The sequence below is a fragment of the Spea bombifrons genome, chromosome 11 (genome assembly GCF_027358695.1).
Source record: "Spea bombifrons isolate aSpeBom1 chromosome 11, aSpeBom1.2.pri, whole genome shotgun sequence".
NCBI lineage: Eukaryota > Metazoa > Chordata > Amphibia > Anura > Pelobatidae > Spea > Spea bombifrons.
The window spans coordinates 35,419,381-35,437,355 of record NC_071097.1 but is presented as its reverse complement, the minus strand read 5'-3'; the positions used below and the strand labels follow the sequence as shown (position 1 = coordinate 35,437,355).

The 17,975-nt window shown below is 43.2% G+C and overlaps 1 protein-coding gene across 2 annotated transcripts; it reads left to right on the top strand.

Annotated features, from left to right (window-relative positions):
- The first annotated feature begins 3,817 nt into the window (after positions 1-3,817).
- On the top strand, positions 3,818-16,686 carry XPNPEP1 (X-prolyl aminopeptidase 1). Of its 2 annotated transcripts, none has more exons than XM_053451029.1 (20): positions 3,818-3,934; positions 6,406-6,531; positions 6,956-7,019; positions 7,833-7,937; positions 8,170-8,262; positions 8,668-8,811; positions 9,051-9,146; positions 9,400-9,481; positions 10,059-10,269; positions 10,382-10,471; positions 10,957-11,007; positions 12,140-12,198; positions 12,840-12,917; positions 13,010-13,081; positions 13,470-13,530; positions 13,609-13,678; positions 13,958-14,131; positions 14,556-14,632; positions 15,364-15,462; positions 16,418-16,686. In XM_053451029.1, the coding sequence occupies exons 2-20, from the start codon at positions 6,415-6,417 to the stop codon at positions 16,544-16,546; spliced, it is 1,872 nt and encodes a 623-aa protein (XP_053307004.1). In that variant the 5' UTR covers positions 3,818-3,934; positions 6,406-6,414; the 3' UTR covers positions 16,547-16,686. The 2 variants fall into 2 exon arrangements, with proteins under 2 accessions (XP_053307004.1, XP_053307003.1); XM_053451028.1 differs by lacking the exon at positions 3,818-3,934 and adding an exon at positions 5,301-5,358.
- The last annotated feature ends 1,289 nt before the right edge of the window (positions 16,687-17,975 follow it).

Below are 17,975 nucleotides of genomic sequence, written 5' to 3'. Positions count from 1 at the left end.
AGTTACTTTTGGTCACTTTTTTTTACTTTAAGCAACTCAGATTTAGTGAAACCAATTTTAACTAAATCTCTAACTACAAAACATTCTAACAGAACAATGTATTTACGCAACAATGGAACTGCTTCCTATAGAAAGAAAAGAACTTTCCCTAAATAAATCTGAAAATCCACCCAAACTTATGACTTGAGACGCTTAAAAACTACATATGGCTGTGTAAAAATGCTAACTTTTATGTTTTTATATTTAAATATATACTAAATATTATAATTATTTCTATTTTTATCTTTATATTTATTTTTGTGAATAAATATGTGCATTTTATTATAAACCCCCCCGTAATACAGATGGAAATAAAAGAGCAGAACATTTTAAACAAAGGTTTGTTCCTCAAAAATCACTAAGAAAACTTAAATTATTATTATTATTTTTTTTATTATTTTTATTTTCATTCACCCTTTCTCTCCCTCATAATACAAATAATAATAATAAATAATAATAATAAAAAAAATAAAAAATCATAATAATAATAAATAATAATAATAATAAATAATAATAATATATAATAATAATAAATAATAATAAATAATAATAAATAATAATAATAATAAATAATAATAATAATAAATCAATAATAAGAAAATATATTCATAAACCATCATTGAATTACGAACTACAGTTCGGAAACTTAAATTCTAACTCATCATCGTCCTGATTCAAACCTGGTGAAACTTTTGTATTTTTTTTTTTGCGTTCCATCCCGATTTTCCAAATAAACTGGAAAATAATTCATATTTTTTTCCATCTCTTTGATACGGGTTCTTTGATAAATATAAGCTCCGGGGCCAAGGCAAACAATCAGGAGATCATTTTTATTTTGCTTTGGAAGGTTTTATGCGAGGGAGCGGATATTCGTGTCACACAGATCTATCTTCTCTAAAACAGGAAGAAAGCTGCAGCGTTAATCTTTCCGTTGTGTTAAAAAAAAAAAATATCTTTTGGTTTCCCACGGGTCAGGAAACGCATCCAGGGAAGGTCGTCCGGTCCGGGGAAGGTCATTTATTTCCAAGGCCCCCTATAGATGCACAAATGGTCTTAAAGTGCCTGGCGAGGTCTTGTGTGTGAAGAGCTGTTTTAACATTTTGACCCTAATGGAATTTCCATTAACCCCCCCCAAAAAAAAAGAAAATTCAAAAATTTAACCTCATCTTATTTTCTTCTTATTATTATGTATTCTTTTATATATAGCGCCATCATATTCCGTAGCGTTGTACAATGGATATTATTATTATTATGAAATGACTCTGAAATAGAATAAACCATCATTATTTTTTTCTCTCGGCCTCCGTTCTCCGCTGCCCCCCCTCCTATTGGTTCTAAAGATGTCGGATTTTCTGTGTCTCCTACAAGAGGGGATAACAGGTGACCTCCATGACCTCAGAATAAACAAAAATGGGAAAAAATAAAATAAAATCCCGATTAATGTGTATGTTTTAATTTACATGAAAATCAGCAAAAAGCTAAATTTCATCATAAAGACAAAAATAAATGTTTTTGTCTCTAAACAGTTTTGGGGTTTCAAGGTTTAATTTTTTGTGCCAATAACATGCTAATTTGTAACTTTTCTACATGTTTTGTGATTTGGGGATACATCAGGCTACAGGGCATGAATAGTTTATTATTTTATTTCTAATTTATTTATTATTCCCTGTTTTCCGTGTAAAGTTATTTTTGGTGCTCGGCCCGCGTTGAGTGGAAGATCCGCTCTCCCCCCTCTTAGGGTCCCGAGAGTTTCCTCGAGGCGTCGCTGACACGCAAGGCAGCTTCTCATTACAATTTCAGCAGGGGCAAATGTGAAGGTTACCATTAACCCTTAGAGTGCCAACTTCTTATGGGATAGGGTTGGCAACGCAGGGCTAGACAGGCAATTTCATATCCCACGCGTGGGGGTCACCAGAAGCGCCGATCAGCTAAAATATTATTATTATTAATATTATTTTTATTGTTATTATTATGTATTGTTTTATATCGCGCCATCACACTTCTCAGACTTCCATTATATTATTATTGTAAAAAGGAATGCTGCTGATTGGTTAAGGGGTTCTTTATAGTGAAATAAAATCTCTGATCCCTGCCTATGAGCAGGGATCGGTGTATGGATACCAGCAGCTTAATGTAGCTGGCGGTTTCTATGGTAACTAATAACAATAAAAAAAAAAACAACCTTAAATGTCCCTGAATGCTGGGAGTTGATCTTTTGTTAGATGAGCTTGCCGGCATGCTGTTCCAATTGCCCAATACTTTCGCCGGGTCAAGTAACATTGCATTACGCAACCCCACTAAGCGCCGAGGGATGGCCCTGTTTAAAGAATTTGGACCATTTATTGCCCTCCCTGCCCCTAGGCCAGCTCTCCTCTCTTGGAGTCCAAAGAGTCTCTCCAAATCAGGAAGGCTTGAGGAGGTGCGCTCCAAAATAACAGGGAGAGCAAGAGTTCCTGATGCTTCATTCAATCACCAGAAAGGCGGCTTCCCAGTATTAAAGCGTCAGTTCCTGGGACCAGACAGGGATTTTATCACTTCCCATGAGATTTCTGTCCCAGAAAGTGATAGAGACGCGGGAAATGATCTATTGTCAAACATTTTATTTGTAACAATTCTTTGGGCAGGTATTTATAGGTGACTTCCCGGGACCCTGTGTTGACTATCACTGTGTGTATATATATATACGATAGTACGAGGATTTATTCTGCAACCGGTAACAATAGATCAGCGGCTACTACAGAAACCGGAATCAGTATTGATTCTTCTGTAAAGTGGAGCGTATTATTCCGCTGCTCAGATGGCGCCATTTCTTGCAGCCTCTATTTGCTTGTAATTATTGTAAGATTTATCACGTATCGCGCATGCGCGCAGAATGCACACAGCGGGAATCCCCTTTACTCTGGGTTACTTGAGAAACAGTTTCACAACAGACACAGAAAGAGCTGCCATTTACTTGTTGCTTTAAAAGATTAGATAACGGTAATAAACTTTTAACCCTTGTGTTCCTACCTCTTAGCTTGTTGTTGTTGGAACTGCTTTAACCCTTTCATCGCTAGAGAAGCAAACACTAGAAAGTTGCGCCCTGCCTTCCTTTAGTCAACCCTTTGACGGGAAGTTGTTAGCCAGCAATGTATGGAACTTAACATTGGAACAGCACATAGGGTTTGGCTGGGTTTGGTGGATTTAAAGGTGCTGTTCCACTTAGAGAAAACATTAATTTCTGTGTGTTAAAAGGACACTCGAGTTTTCATATGAACTTTAACGCATGTGATAGCTAAGAGGTCCCTTTAAATTTCTGTTGTGTCCCTTTTGCAAATGCAAGGGAGCGATTTTGCAGAATCTCCCCTGTATGCTTTTGCCCAGTCGTCCGCTCCCCAGCTATTTTCAGTGCCGGAGTTGTGTTAGGCCACGCATGGGTATTAAACAGTAGGGGTGATGTTTTATTTAGTCGTGCAAGTTTTAAATTCAGCAGAGGAGGTGGAAAAGGGCCTTAAACCTAAAGAATCTAGTTGATTCCTTGTATAACTGGAACAGCACCTTTAACCATAGTTAATTTAAGTAGCTGCTGCCACCTTGTGTTTAAAGTAGGAATTACAGTGATGTTATACATTGTATCAAAAAGAAAAAGATCTAATCGGATCTATTAGTGCAAACAAAACACATTCTCAAGAGATTCAGAATACTGTAAATAAAAGTATTTTAAATCGCTTATTTTTGAATGTATCACTGCCGGTTGGAAGGCCTTACGCTTCTGTCTTACCTGCGGAAGAATTATTGTCTTGGGTTCAAGGTTCAGCGCAATGACTGATATGTTTATGGAGAAAGATTAAAGGGCAAAGCTCTCATTGAACAGTCAACATCTGAGGACAGCGAAGAAGACAGGGGCGTTGAGGAGGTAAGAAGGGGTTAAACCAAGGGGATCCTCACCTGTAACTTGTAAAAATAAAACAACAGCAAAATTAGGCTTTATTATTACTTATATTATTATTATTTTACTCAGAGGCTTCTTGTATTGATCAAAATTACCCAGAAATATTGATTCTGACGCTTTAGGAAGCTGCAACCCTCCATTCTCTATTGGTAATGACACAGAAGCGGTCCAAGGGTCCCTACCTTTATTGCTCTGGGACCGTTTCTGGGTCATAGAGAACGGGGTTATTAGGACTGCGACTCTTCCTCAAACTCACGTTTTAGTGAATAAACCCTTTGTTAAGGCGTTCTTCCCTTAATGGGTGTTAAAGTGACAGTGGGGTAATGAAGGTAGTTGAAAGAAGGTAGAGATCCTGCTATGGCTTCCAACATTTCAAGAGGGGCAAAGAGGGGCTCTTCTGTTTGGTTGGAGATGTGGCTGGAAGCAGTGATGAATTCAGGCCGACTAGCGCGTCAGGTCGGGGGGGGGGAATTGACTTCTTGGGCAATCAGGCCCCCCAGTATTCAGCTGCTCAATGGGCTGGTTACAGAATTTATAGAGGTTCCTCCAACTCAGCTCAGCCCCCATAGTCTGCATTAGACACGGAGCGCAGGGGTAATAATGGGTGTTATTTACCCCGTTTAATTTATAAATCAATTTCCTGCTGTTTCTATACACATTACTGGGGCTTTTAGGGCTGTAGAACCCTGCAATACCCTCTGACCCCCTAGAAAAGAGGGGCATCGTGGAAGAGAGAGGCATCAGCGGAGGAAAGGGGGCATCAGCGGAGCAAAGGGGGTGTTGGAACCTTCTTGGCACATTCTCAAAATAAAGCAGCGCATGCACGGATCCCAGGGCCAGGCTTTGGACAGCATACAGGTTACCGTATCCTTGCCCCTCGTCGCACGCGCTGTATGGGGCGCCTCCTGTTCTGGTGTCCCCCCCAATGCCCATCACATGCAGACGGGGGGGGAGGGGGCAAAGAGTTAGAGGGGGTTTTCTCCTCCACATAATTACAGCACTTTTTGGAAACCTAAATTCTGGAACCGTTTTTGTACCAGGCATAGCGATCAGTTTCAATAGGTCACTTAGTGATACATATATAAAATTATAAATATATACTTAAATATATAAATTCATAACATAAAATACATATCCTGATGTAGGAGAAGAGGCTTTATTGCTGCTTTAATTGTATGAGATAAGAGGCTTGCATTTCATGCATAGAAAAGAGCAGATTGAGAGTTGGACGGAAAGGCTCACGGGAAATGTAGTCCGCCGGGTGCGCTACGCTCTGATTGGTTGCTTAGTCAGAACTACAACTCCCAGCAGCACCAGCGGGGCACTCTGACATTGCGCACCGGCTCGGGATTTTGAGGCGACGCCTGGAGAAGCCGGGGAGTCGTATGGTAACCGGGCCTAGGCAGGGGCACCTAGAGGGGTTAGGGGTAGCTGGGGTATCTGGCTGCTTTATTTATAGCAGGGAGGGAATGTTAACAATAAAATAAGTGCGTTTAAGAAAGAATGAATCTAATAATAATAATAATGCGTGTCAGACAGCAGCTTCCTGCAGACGGCACCCCAACTTCCTGCAGAGCGCCCTATTTCCTACATGCTGTCAGACATAGTCCCTTGCTTCCTCCATGCCGTCAGAGGGGGCCTGTCGCTTCCTGCGTGCCGTCAGAGGGCGCCTGTCGTTTCCTGCATGCCGTCAGAGGGCGCCTGTCGTTTCCTGCATGCCGTCAGAGGGCGCCTGTCGCTTCCTGCGTGCCGTCAGAGGGCGCCTGTCTCTTTTCTGCGTGCCGTCAGAGGGCGCCTGTCCCTTTTCTGCGTGCCGTCAGAGGGCGCCTGTCCCTTTTCTGCGTGTCGTCAGAGGGGGCCTGTCACTTCCTGCGTGCCGTCAGAGGGGGCCAGTCCCTTTTCTGCGTGCCGTCAGAGGGTGCCAGTCCCTTTTCTGCGTGCCCTCAGAAGGCGCCTGTCGCTTCCTGCCTGCCGTCAGAGGCCGCCTGGCGCTTCCTGCCTGCCGTCAGAGGCCGCCTGGCGCTTCCTGCCTGCCGTCAGAGGCCGCCTGTCGCTTCCTGCCTGCCGTCAGAGGCCGCCTGTCGCTTCCTGCGTGCCGTCAGAGGCCGCCTGTCGCTTCCTGCGTGCCGTCAGAGGGCGCCTGTCCCTTTTCTGCGTGCCGTCAGAGGGCGCCTGTCCCTTTTCTGCATGCAGTCAGGGGGCGCCTGTCCCTTTACTGCGTGCCGTCAGAGGGCGCCTGTCCCTTTTTTGCATGACGGCGCCTGTCGCTTGGTGCTAATCTGGTACAAAGATCCAAATGAGTAACCATAGAAAACGATGGAAAATTAATGGCTGATGGTCTTCGTTTACCATGTTTCGCCAAAATGGGAGTAATGGGAGTTATTTTCATGTAGTGATAGAACGCGGTGCTAACGTATAGATCTTTTGTCTTTTAGGCATTCAGAATGGCCCCCAAAGTAACCACAGAACTTCTGCGTCAGCTGAGGCAGACCATGCGCTCCTCCAGAAGCCTGCCGGACCCTATCCAGGCCTACATTATACCCTCGGGGGACGCGCACCAGGTATCCTCTTTATAGGGGATCTCTCAGTATTTCCTGTTATTGAGAAATATTATATAAAAATTAATTCTAAATACCAGCTTATCTGTCTCATAATTACCCCCCCTCCACACCCCAAGAAACGCTTTTAAAAGTCAGTTGGTATTTGCTGCTTGTCATATTTACTATTATATTTATTATTATTATTATTATTTATGGAGCACTAACATATTCCGCAGCGCTGCACAATTTAAAAACCCATCACACTGAATTCATTTGTAAAGAGACAATTGAAATATAGGGCGGTTGACAAATACATGAGAAATATCCAACAGGATGGGCAAAAACGGTGGGCTTATGAGGACCCCGCACGTGAGCTTACAATCTAAAAATAATGTAATTGACTGTGTAAAAAACTGTAAACATGAACACGTTCCTCTCTTTCCAGAGCGAGTACATCGCGCCGTGCGACTGCAGACGGGAGTTCATATCTGGCTTTAACGGCTCTGCCGGTAAGTGTTCTCCGTTCTTCTGTGTGCTATTTATTAACCCCATCATGACAAAGCCTGTGTATGTACAGGCTCACAATGCATTGTTTTTAATGGGTTTAAGGACAACCCATCATCCTTAAGGGGTTAATTAAAATCAGAAGCCATGCGGAGATTCCGATTTTGGTGTTCAGGTAGAATGGATGTTTCCGAAAGACAAATCTCTGAGACCAAGTTGTCTTCGATTGACGGTCAAAACTTTACACGGCAGTCTGGTGCCTCCTAGCAGATCTATACACAGATTGAGAGTTTCAGATCACCGGCGAGACCCTCAGACCCCCGACGGACGCGCGTTGCCCCCGATGATTTTATGTAGCCCGTGGTTAGGTAGGCTGGTTAAGTTTCACCGTGTCCTCTGTAACACGTCGGTCCTTGTAAAGATCCTTACGCTGATCTAAAATGTGCCGAATACACATTTAATATCCTAAGATATTTTTTGAGGTTTTAATGGAGTTTAGGAAGCAGCGACGTGACCTGGTCTCCCGGGTGTAAATAGTAACTTGCCCCGCTTGTTCTTGGTGTGGAAGGGCCGGTGCCTCTGTGTTCTCTGCCGGAGTTACGCAGGCATCAGGAGTGTTTACTGCAGAACCCCGAGTAAACCTACCTACCCAATCAATTTAACCTTTATATCCTAACTATGGACTCTGAAAGGTGTGAACAAGGTCCTGCCGCTGAGCATTATGGGATTTGTAGTTCGACAGCTGGAAAGTTGCTTACTATTCAGATTTCTACAGTGTCAGTGATTCTAATGCAATCTGTTTCTATAACGACTACCAGGAACGGCCATCGTCACCGAACAGAACGCAGCTCTGTGGACAGACGGACGTTACTTCCTACAGGCCGCTCAGCAGATAGACAGCAACTGGACGTTGATGAAAATGGGTGAGAAATAACTATTTCTGGATTTGTTTAAACCAACCACGAATACACATTTTCTAATGTGGTACACTTGGTTTGATGGGCTGCAGAGGCTACATAAGTTTATAAACCCCTCCCTAACTTTGGCAAATTATTATCTGCTTTCAAGTGGCGGCGACCACAACTCATAGAATGCTCAGCCAGCCTTTAGATGAAGGTTATGACACCCGTAACCTGGCATTTTTCTTTCTTTCAGGGCTGAAAGACACCCCGACTCAGGAGGACTGGCTGGTAAATGTGCTTCCAGAGGGCTCACGGGTTGGAGTCGATCCTTTTATCATACAGACAGGTATATTTTATTAGATTGATGTGTCTTTAACCCCCCCCCCCGTGCTAAGAGATCTCTTCTGCACTAGTAGGCTGTTTTCCTTGGGATATAAAGTCGAGTAAGGCTCCTCAATCTTATATAGGATCATAGCCGTTCTACAGCTCATATTGGATGATGGGACATCTGAGGGCAAATAAACTTTCAGATGGCTGTGTGGTGGCCTCATACGTATTTGGATAGAGAGTTACCTGCTTCCGGGTTCCACCATGTATTAGTTAGAATGTTAAGTAGAATTGGTGATACATTTTCCACCAGTAACTTGACTTTCCTCTGAATAATCTCTACCTATAACCTGCTGTCCATGGTAATTCAGCCCCCACCTTATAAATCCAGCGGGATTTTAGGATGCCTGCTTGTCCATTTCAGATCAATGGAAGACCATGTCGCTCGCCTTAAAGAATGCCGGCCATTCTCTGGTTCCCGTGCAAGAAAACCTCATCGACGCCATCTGGACAGACCGTCCGCCAAGACCTTGCCAGTCGCTGATAACGCTGGGTCTCAAGTACACAGGTTTGTGCGGCACATAAAGCTATGTATAGATATATTTACTAGATATATTTACTTAATCATCTAAGTTTCTGGTTATATCCTAAAGAACCATTACACGCATTATAAAAAACAGCCAGAAAGGGATAAGAACGTTCACACGGTAATAGTGAGAACAGGAGACATTCGTCAATAAACCCCTCTTGTTCTTTTACCTTTTCTATTCACACACTGAATGTGATTTAACCATTTCACCGTCGCAGGCGTTTCATGGAAAGAAAAGATTGAAGCCCTCAGAGCCAGCATGGCAGAGAGGAAGGCGTCCTGGATCGTCCTGACCGCGTTGGATGAAGTTGCATGTAGGTGATCCCCGCTTGATTTCACATCAAACTTTATTTTATCCAACGTTTGACTTTCTCTGGCCTCCTGCTCGCAATCAGGGATGTTCTATAAAGTGAGGGTCTTGTGTGAACAGATACTTGATATTGACTCTTCTTGTTGGGTTGACCAATGGATGCCGGATATCATCCCGATGGCATTTAGAAGGTTGATTCGCTCGCTGTGTGTTTCCTCTGGAAGGATACCCATCTGTTCTCTTTCTTGTTATCTCAGGGCTCTTCAATCTGAGAGGGTCAGACGTGGAGTACAATCCCGTGTTCTTTGCTTACGCCATCATAGGAACAAAGTGCATTAGGTGAGAATGGGGGGGGGCGTAAAAGTTTTCACTGGGGTAACAGGGTTCTAGTGATAAATGTTTCACTTTTGCGACCCCCGGTGGGTAAGTGCGAGAATGATTTTCTGCTGCAGAGAAAACTTTGTCATCCTCAGGGAAAACCCTCTCTATGACGACAATTCTGTATTCTTTTAGGGAAGAAAACGGCTATATCACTGATATCTAATTTTGGGCAGGGGTTTGGGGGCTCGAGCCCAAAGCCATGGGGATCGCGCAGGAGCTAGAAACGATTTCAGCGTCTGTACGCTCCGAGGACCTGTGTCTTGCATGTGGGCACCATGTCTCAGGCTGCAGTACGGCTCGGGTCACGCTTTTTGGGTGAATTAGGGCAGAAATAAGCATCGACACAACCCTAAAAACTACAGTAAACCTCCAATACTGCGCACCCGATAAGAACTCAGTTTGGAACATTTTCCGAAAGTAAAGAACACGTTGCAGAGGCCTGTGAGGGAAAAACATCCCCCATTTTCCATTTTTATGCGTATTTTACCATAACTTGTTAAATTCTAATTTTCCGTATTGGCCGCTTTCTGGACAGGCTGTTTATTAGTGGCGACCGTCTCGCTGACCCAGCGGTGAGGGGGCACCTTCTGCTCGACTCGTCTCCCCCCGAGGAATTTAAAGTCCAGCTGGAGCCCTACGAGTCTGTGCTGCCAGCGCTGGAGAGCATCTGTGCCGGCCTGGCCCCCAAAGAGAGAGTGTGGATAAGCGACAAGGCCAGCTACGCGCTGACAGAGGCCATCCCGAAGGTAGACACCTAACGGGCCCGTCACACTGGATTGGATGTTGGCCGCTCATTAGTTTGGACTTAAAAACGATTTTTATGTCTCTTTTAAATAAAATGTTCTCCTTTCTCCCCAGAATCACAGGTCCCTCACCCAGTATACCCCCATATGCCTGGCAAAGGCTGTGAAAAATGCTTCGGAAATTGAGGGTATGAGACGGGCCCATGTAAGTATGTTTACCTCTGGAAAGATTAACAATGTGGAATTCTGTTATTGGAAATATAATATTTAGATTAGGTTTTGGTGCAATTCCATTCCGTATCGTGTTGCTAATCCCTGGTTCAGTTATTATAGATCGCATTTTGGCTTTTGTAACGGAACAGCCTCCCAGCAGAAGTGGTAGAGGGTAATACAGTGAGGGTATTAAACATGCATGGGGTAGACATACGGCTCCTGAATCTAAGACGAGACCAACGACTGATTAAGGTCTGACTCTTCACAGCAGGAGAAACGGGCGACTAGACGGGGCCGAATGGGGCCGATCTGCCGGCAGGTTCTATGTTTCTGTTACAGTAACACAAACATTCGGAGGCAGCAGTCCATAGGTTTATTCTGTCTGCATTTTCTGGGTTTTCTGGCAATTTTTGCATTGCTGCTGCGGATCCGATGCTTTGTTGCTAGAAATGAAGCTGCCCCCTCGCTTTCTTGTAGGTGAAGGACGCTGTTGCTCTCTGCGAATTGTTTAACTGGCTGGAGAAGGAGGTACGTTATCCCCATCGAATTCTCAAACGGGCTGAGCGACCCAATCTTCTCGCCAAACAGAAGAGATCACACAGATGGTTCTTAATGTATTATTTGGTGTTTATGCATATAATGCATTTTCTTGATGTGTAAAACATCTCACCCTACGGTTTAGTGCAGTTAAGTGAAGTAGGAATTTTATAACTAATCTCTCTTAAAACCAGGGAAATGATTTATGAATACTAATGAAAAGGCAGGGCTCTGAATCAATGGCTCACAGCGTTTATGTGAAATAAACCCCTTTCCGGGGTAGTCAGGTGCATTTCCTTGGCCGATGGAAGTGCAGGCATCATTAAAATTAGTGACTATATTGTACGGCTATAAGTAAGTCAGTTATCACGCCAGAATACATGGAACAGTCTAGACAGTTGCCCCAGCTGCCACCACTGAAACCAGGAAGCATTAGTAGGTAAACATCTTGCGCATGCTCAGTAGCACTCCCACTGAAGCAACATTGAATCACATGTATGCTAGTTCAGATGGCATACATGTGATTGGCTACTTCATTGATTTCAGAGGTAGCCCAGCTCTCATTGACAAGAATGAGAATGCTACTGAGCATGTGCAGAGTGTGTGCTGAGGTATGCTTCCTGCTACTACTGATCATGTGCAGAGTGTGTGCTGAGGTATGCTTCCTGCTACTACTGATCATGTGCAGAGTGTGTACTGAGGTATGCTTCCTGCTACTACTGAGCATGTGCAGAGTGTGTACTGAGGTATGCTTCCTGCTACTACTGAGCATGTGCAGAGTGTGTGCTGAGGTATGTTTCCTGCTACTACTGAGCATGTGCAGAGTGTGTACTGAGGTATGCCTTCTGCTACTACTGAGCATGTGCAGAGTGTGTACTGAGGTATGCTTCCTGCTTTCAATAGCGGCAGCTGGGGGAGGAGTCACCTGAAACAAAAGTTACATTTTGGAACTCCAGTAAGTAAAGAACGCCTGCACCCATTTACATGCCATAAAATGCACCGGAGTCCATGCAAGATTATGCTTTTCACATGTATGGCGTACATGTATATGGCTTTACAGAAAGACCAAGAGTCATTGCAGAGAAGTCCTGAACATCTTTACTAAGCATATCTTCTCTCCTAGATTCCTAAAGGATCGGTGACCGAAATCTCAGCCGCCGACAAGGCCGAGGAGTTCCGCAGGTGAAGGCTGTCACCTGAATGTCACCTGAAGCTCTGGCGACATTCAGGGAGATAAACACGATATACCCCCCAAAAAACATTTGTCAGCTGAAGAGGGAGATAGAGCAGCGATTGGGGTTATTAAGTGGTATTATCCTGCCCTAGGGTCTTAAATCACTCTTAGTGATAGAGTGCGATGTATAACCCCGTGTACGACAGTCGCCCTTTGTTACAAAAACGTACTGTTTTTTTTTTCTGCAATCAAAGAAAATAACAAAACAGTAAACGGCAAAAATATCAGTAGAGCGTAATGAATGTAACCACACAATTTGTTCCCTTACGGTATTTAAGCACCGTAGGAGGGAATTCTTTTTTCCTTTAACTCGCTATTTGATAAAGCACTCGAGGTGCGAAACGCGTCAAGCGCTCTCTCTTTGTCTGTGGCTGGGATTATATTCATTGTACTCCTTTTTTGTTTGTTCATTTCTTTTTTTTTGTATAATTCTGGATATATATTTTTTTTCTGCATCATATTTTTATATATATGGGCTCAAGCATCCGAATAATTTTTTTTTTATATTTTACGTTTATTTGATTACTTCCTTTTTCTCATTAATTCCTTTTTCTCATTAATTCTTTTTTTTTTTTTTTTTTTGCTTCAGCCAACAAGAGGATTTCGTTGAGCTCAGTTTTGCTACGATATCGAGCACCGGACCGAACGGAGCCATCATTCATTACCAGTAAGCCGGACCTGTTATTAAGTTAATCTATTTGCATTATGCTAGTTTTTTTGGGGGTAAATATTACGTTTATAGCTCTTCTTGTTTTGTAGACCTGTTCCCGAGACGAACCGAACACTGTCTCTAAACGAGGTTTTCCTTTTGGATTCCGGAGCCCAGTACAAGTAAGAGCGCCTTTTTAGATTGTAAGCTCACATGCGAGGCCCTAACAAGCCCACCCTTCTGTGTATCATTGTGTTGTTACGTTCTGTTTTTAAATTCCTTAGATCTATGCAATATGTCGGCTCTATAATATATGGAGATTTGGTAAAACCAGAATGCAATGACAATATTGTATAAATAAAAATTTTTTTTCAAGCAAATACACATTTAATTTCAAAACAGCACAAAATAAGTTAATATGTGTTCTCCAATTCATTTTTTTTAATACAACTTCATATATATACATTTTATACACAAAGAAAGCATTAATGATTCCTACTGTTTCAGTTTGCAAATTGAATATATATATATATTTTTTTAAATTTTAATTTTATTTTTTTTTCCTGGCAGGGACGGCACTACAGATGTCACGAGAACGGTGCACTTCGGGAGCCCCACCGACTACGAGAAGGTACGGTACTTTCCGTTCAGCCCGACCGAGCAGGTAAGACGTGGCTGTGAAGCCTGACGTCTCTTCTCTCTGCTCTAGGAGTGTTTCACGTTCGTGTTACGAGGACACATCGCTGTGAGCTCGGCCGTGTTTCCCAATGGAACTAAAGGTCAGAATTTTATTATTATTTCAGTGTTACATTTTTTTAAAAGCATGTATAGCATTGTACAGCGCTGCGGAATATGGCGCTATATAAAACAATAAATAATATTAAGTATATTATTTATTGTCTTAAATAGCGCCAACATAATCAGTAGCGCTGTGCAATGGCTATTATATGTAACATGTAGAATATCACGGATAATTTGTGATATTTGTGATATTCTATGTGTTCGCCGTGCATTATCCGTGATATTCTATGTGTTCGGCGTACCGTTTATTCCTTCAGGGCATCTCCTGGATTCTTTTGCCCGCTCTGCGTTATGGGAACACGGTCTGGACTATCTGCATGGAACCGGCCACGGCGTGGGTTCTTTCCTCAATGTCCACGAAGGGCCGTGCGGCATCAGCTACAAAACCTTTGCCGACGAGCCCCTGGAGGCCGGGATGATCCTTTCAGACGGTAAGGAATTGTCGTCGCCTTACATGCCGTTCCCCTTCATACATGTCTGGCTTGTGATTTGTGTCTCCATGTGTGTGACGCAACTTTACGAAGAAACAGGAAATGCCGTGCAGCAGGCAAAGGGAAAGCCAAGCGTAATGGGAATTGTGGCACTTAGGGACTAGCTATGATATCTTTATAAAGCGACTGGTAATGCCCCAGTGCCGGATACGACAATGACCCCTCGTCCTTGTCGTATCCGGCATTGGGACATTACCAGTTGCTTTACAAAGGTATCACAGCTAGTCCCTAAGTGCCCCGTTTCATCCTTTCCACCCCGAGGTGGGACATCCCATTTCACCGGCCGTACCGCGCCATTGCACCTGTTGGCTCACCTTGTCTTGTTTTCTGCGTATAAACCATGATCCCTGGTGTTCGTTTTCAGAGCCTGGATACTACGAAGACGGATCGTTTGGAATAAGGATTGAGAACCTGGTGCTGGTTATTCCCGCTAAAACCAAGGTGACCAAACTGCTCCTTACCTTTCTTGTGTCCGTGTTAAAGATACAGCGAACAGGGATTGTGTTTGCAGGAGGAGCCCCTAATACCCCGCTGTAATACCCCGCAGTAAAGGTGATCTGTCACGTCTGCATTAACAGAGTAAGGAGGGTGTATGTAATATTTATCTCGAGGTCTCATAAATAGCAACTCAGACCTTTAATCAGTCGTTGGTCTCGTCTTAGATTCAGGAGCCGTATGTCTATCCCGCACATGTTTAATACCCTCACTGTATTTCCCTCTACCACTTCTGCTGGGAGGCCTTCCACTTATCTACCACCCTCTCAGTAAGATAAAAATGAGTTTGTAGGAAACCCTTGGCTTGCGCCGTGCGGTTCGTTCTGCGAGTTACTGAAGTCCCCGCAGAGCGCTCTGTGTATTAGCGGGCGGCGAGTTAACTTATGAGCTGTTAACAAAATACTAATGAGACCTTCACTTCCTTAATAAGCTGTGACTGTTCGCTGCCAGCCGGCTGCTCGCTGCTTATTATGTCGCTCCTCGGGGGACGAGGCTTTTAAAAACAATTTGTGGTTTACCTTTTTAATGTAATATTAACCGCGAGAGTCCCCCGACGGCTTTCTGCAGCTGCTGCTCGTTTCATCGGCGAGAGCGAATAATTCCCACGGAAAGGGAGACGTCGCTTCTCATTTGTTTTTGGTTTTTTTTTTTGCATTTTGTTTTTCTTTTTTTCTCAGTACGACTTCAAGAACCGCGGGAGTCTGACTTTCGAGCCGATTACCCTGGTTCCCATACAGACGAAAATGATCAATATCGAAATGCTGACTCAGAAAGAGGTAAAGACCGCAGCTGAATAGATACGGAGCAAATCGATTTGTGTATGTGGACCTTTCTGAATTGCACTGGGTGGATGCGATGGTGCAGAATTAACCTCTGCACTGCCAAAAAGCCATACAGTGCCCTTCAGAATACGATAAGATCAGAAACATACACCAAACGTTTGGGGGGGGCCTACAAATGTCCTTCTTTTTGAAAGAAAAAAAACAATTTTTCCATTAAAATACATTAATTGGGTCAGAAATCCAGCGCAGAAGGGGTTAATGCTGTAAATGACTATTGTAGCTGGAAATGGCTGATTTTAATGGAATCTCTTCATAGGTGCACAGAGGCTCTTTATCACTCCCATCACTCCTGTGTTCCAATGGCCCTTTATCACTCCCATCACTCCTGTGTTCCAATGGCCCTTTATCACTCCCATCACTCCTGTGTTCCAATGGCCCTTTATCACTCCCATCACTCTTGTGTTCCAATGACCCTTTATCACTCCCATCACTCCTGTGTTCCAATGGCCCTTTATCACTCCCATCACTCCTGGGTTCCAATGGCCCTTTATCACTCCCATCACTCCTGTGTTCCAATGGCACGTTCTGTTCGCTGATCGCTCATTTAAAAGGCTAATTGATCGTTAGAAACCATTTTGTTTTCCATGAAAACAGCCGAGTGACCACAAACTTTTGAACGGTTGTACATTTAACAGGTTAGGTACAGAGAAGCTGGAAGCGATGTCACCTGTAGGATGTTTTCCAATGTGAATAGATACAAAGTACAAACAGATACAATCAGAATACAATTCTAAGTCTTTCACTCCCACAGGGAGCATATATCGGGCAGGTCAGCCTCTGAATAGCAATAAAATGTCACCTATACAATGTGCGGAAATTGCCAGAACATGTATAGATATAAAAAAGTACCTAACCGTAACTGCCCCCCCCTCTCTCTCCTTCCCAAAAGGTCGACTGGGTGAACGAGTATCACAAGCAGTGCAGAAACATCGTGGGGGCCGAGCTGGAAAAACAGGGACGCCAGGAAGCCCTCCAATGGCTGATAAGGGAGACCGTCCCCATCAGCAAAGTGCATTAGTGTTTTTTAATGTTTTGTACCCATTTTTCCACTGACACGGTATGCAGTTGCTCCCCGGCATTGAGGGGTTAATGCTGAAGGGTAAATCTCAGTGTCTATCATCAGATTAGCAAATCTAATAAAATCTGCCATTCGAACAGGCGCGGGCTTGGTCTGTTTTTATTCCCAGCAAGCGCCAACATATTCCACAGCGCAGTACAAGGTGAAGGTTTGTGGTTTTGGGGGTCAGGTGATTTCTTTACAGTCATAAACTCTGATTTCTCCTATTCTACCGAGAAATATTAATACTTTTTTGGTAAATAAAAACCAGACTCGCGGATTCCGATCTGTCCGAGTTTAAATTTTAACTCATTTCCTTAAATGTGTTCGTTCGGATGAATGTCCCGTAGTGAGGATGGGGCCCCAACGGAACAAAAGAAGGAAAAAGCTCTGAATTTTCGTTTAAAATATAAATATATATTTTTTTTTCTTGCTCTCTCTCAAATGTCGTCTCCAGCAACGGCTTCCATGTCTCTGCTCCTCCGTCTCCTCTTCTCTCTGCTTTCCGCTGTTCTGTGTTACTTTCGCGTAGAGATGGGAAGGTCTGGAAAAATTGGGGGGAAAAAACTGTGTTTTTGGGAAAAAATTTAAACAAAATGGAGTGTGGAATATGTTCTTTTACAAAGATAAATAATATGTTTATGACACAACATTCAAACTACATGACATGAAGACATGTATGAACGATGCACAAATAATGCCGGTTACTTCACTTTTTCAGTGGGTGCCAAGGAGCAAATCTGATTGGGCGATTCTGATCGCTCTCCCTGTCCAATCTATAGAGGAGGATTAGAGGAGATCTTTTGTTTGTTTTTTGTGTTGATGGCTCCTTCATGTTCCTCGTGTAACAAAATCATTTTGAATTTGTAAAACTACTTCACTCTGCATTTAAAAAAAAAAAAAATCAGAAACTTTCCATTTTTTCCTGAAAAAAAACTTTTTTTTTTCCCACGGCTTCAAAATTTCCGAAAACTTGACATCTCTACTTACGCGACCACGGGGACCACCTTTCCCCCATTCTGTCACCGGAGACAGTGATGATAGAATCGGAGCAATCAGGAAATCAGGTTATTTACAGCAAGAAAAATGCCAATAAAATATTTAGAAAATACTCGTCTAGATGGAATTTTACCGAATACAGAATTTATATATTTATGGAACTCTTAACGATTGGTCAGGGCTAAACCCAATGAGACCCTCTGCCCGCTTGTGCATTTGGTGCTCCCATTGATTTCACCAGGAACACTTTTCTGCCAGTGATTTGCTGCTTAAAATCTGGGGGGGGGATCACAGATTGCGACCCCCAAAGCGCAGGATTTACACGGCTGATGCAGGTGAGTTTGTCTTCTTGGTTTTTATATTTCGGTCAAAATAATAGATGTAATATAAG

Bases quoted from the DNA above. Each gene is read 5' to 3' on its own strand.
- XPNPEP1 (XM_053451028.1), top strand. The intron at 7,020-7,832 runs GTAAGTGTTCTC...AACGACTACCAG, and splicing joins TGGCTTTAACGGCTCTGCCG to GAACGGCCATCGTCACCGAA. The intron at 13,531-13,608 runs GTACGGTACTTT...TCTCTGCTCTAG, and splicing joins GCCCCACCGACTACGAGAAG to GAGTGTTTCACGTTCGTGTT.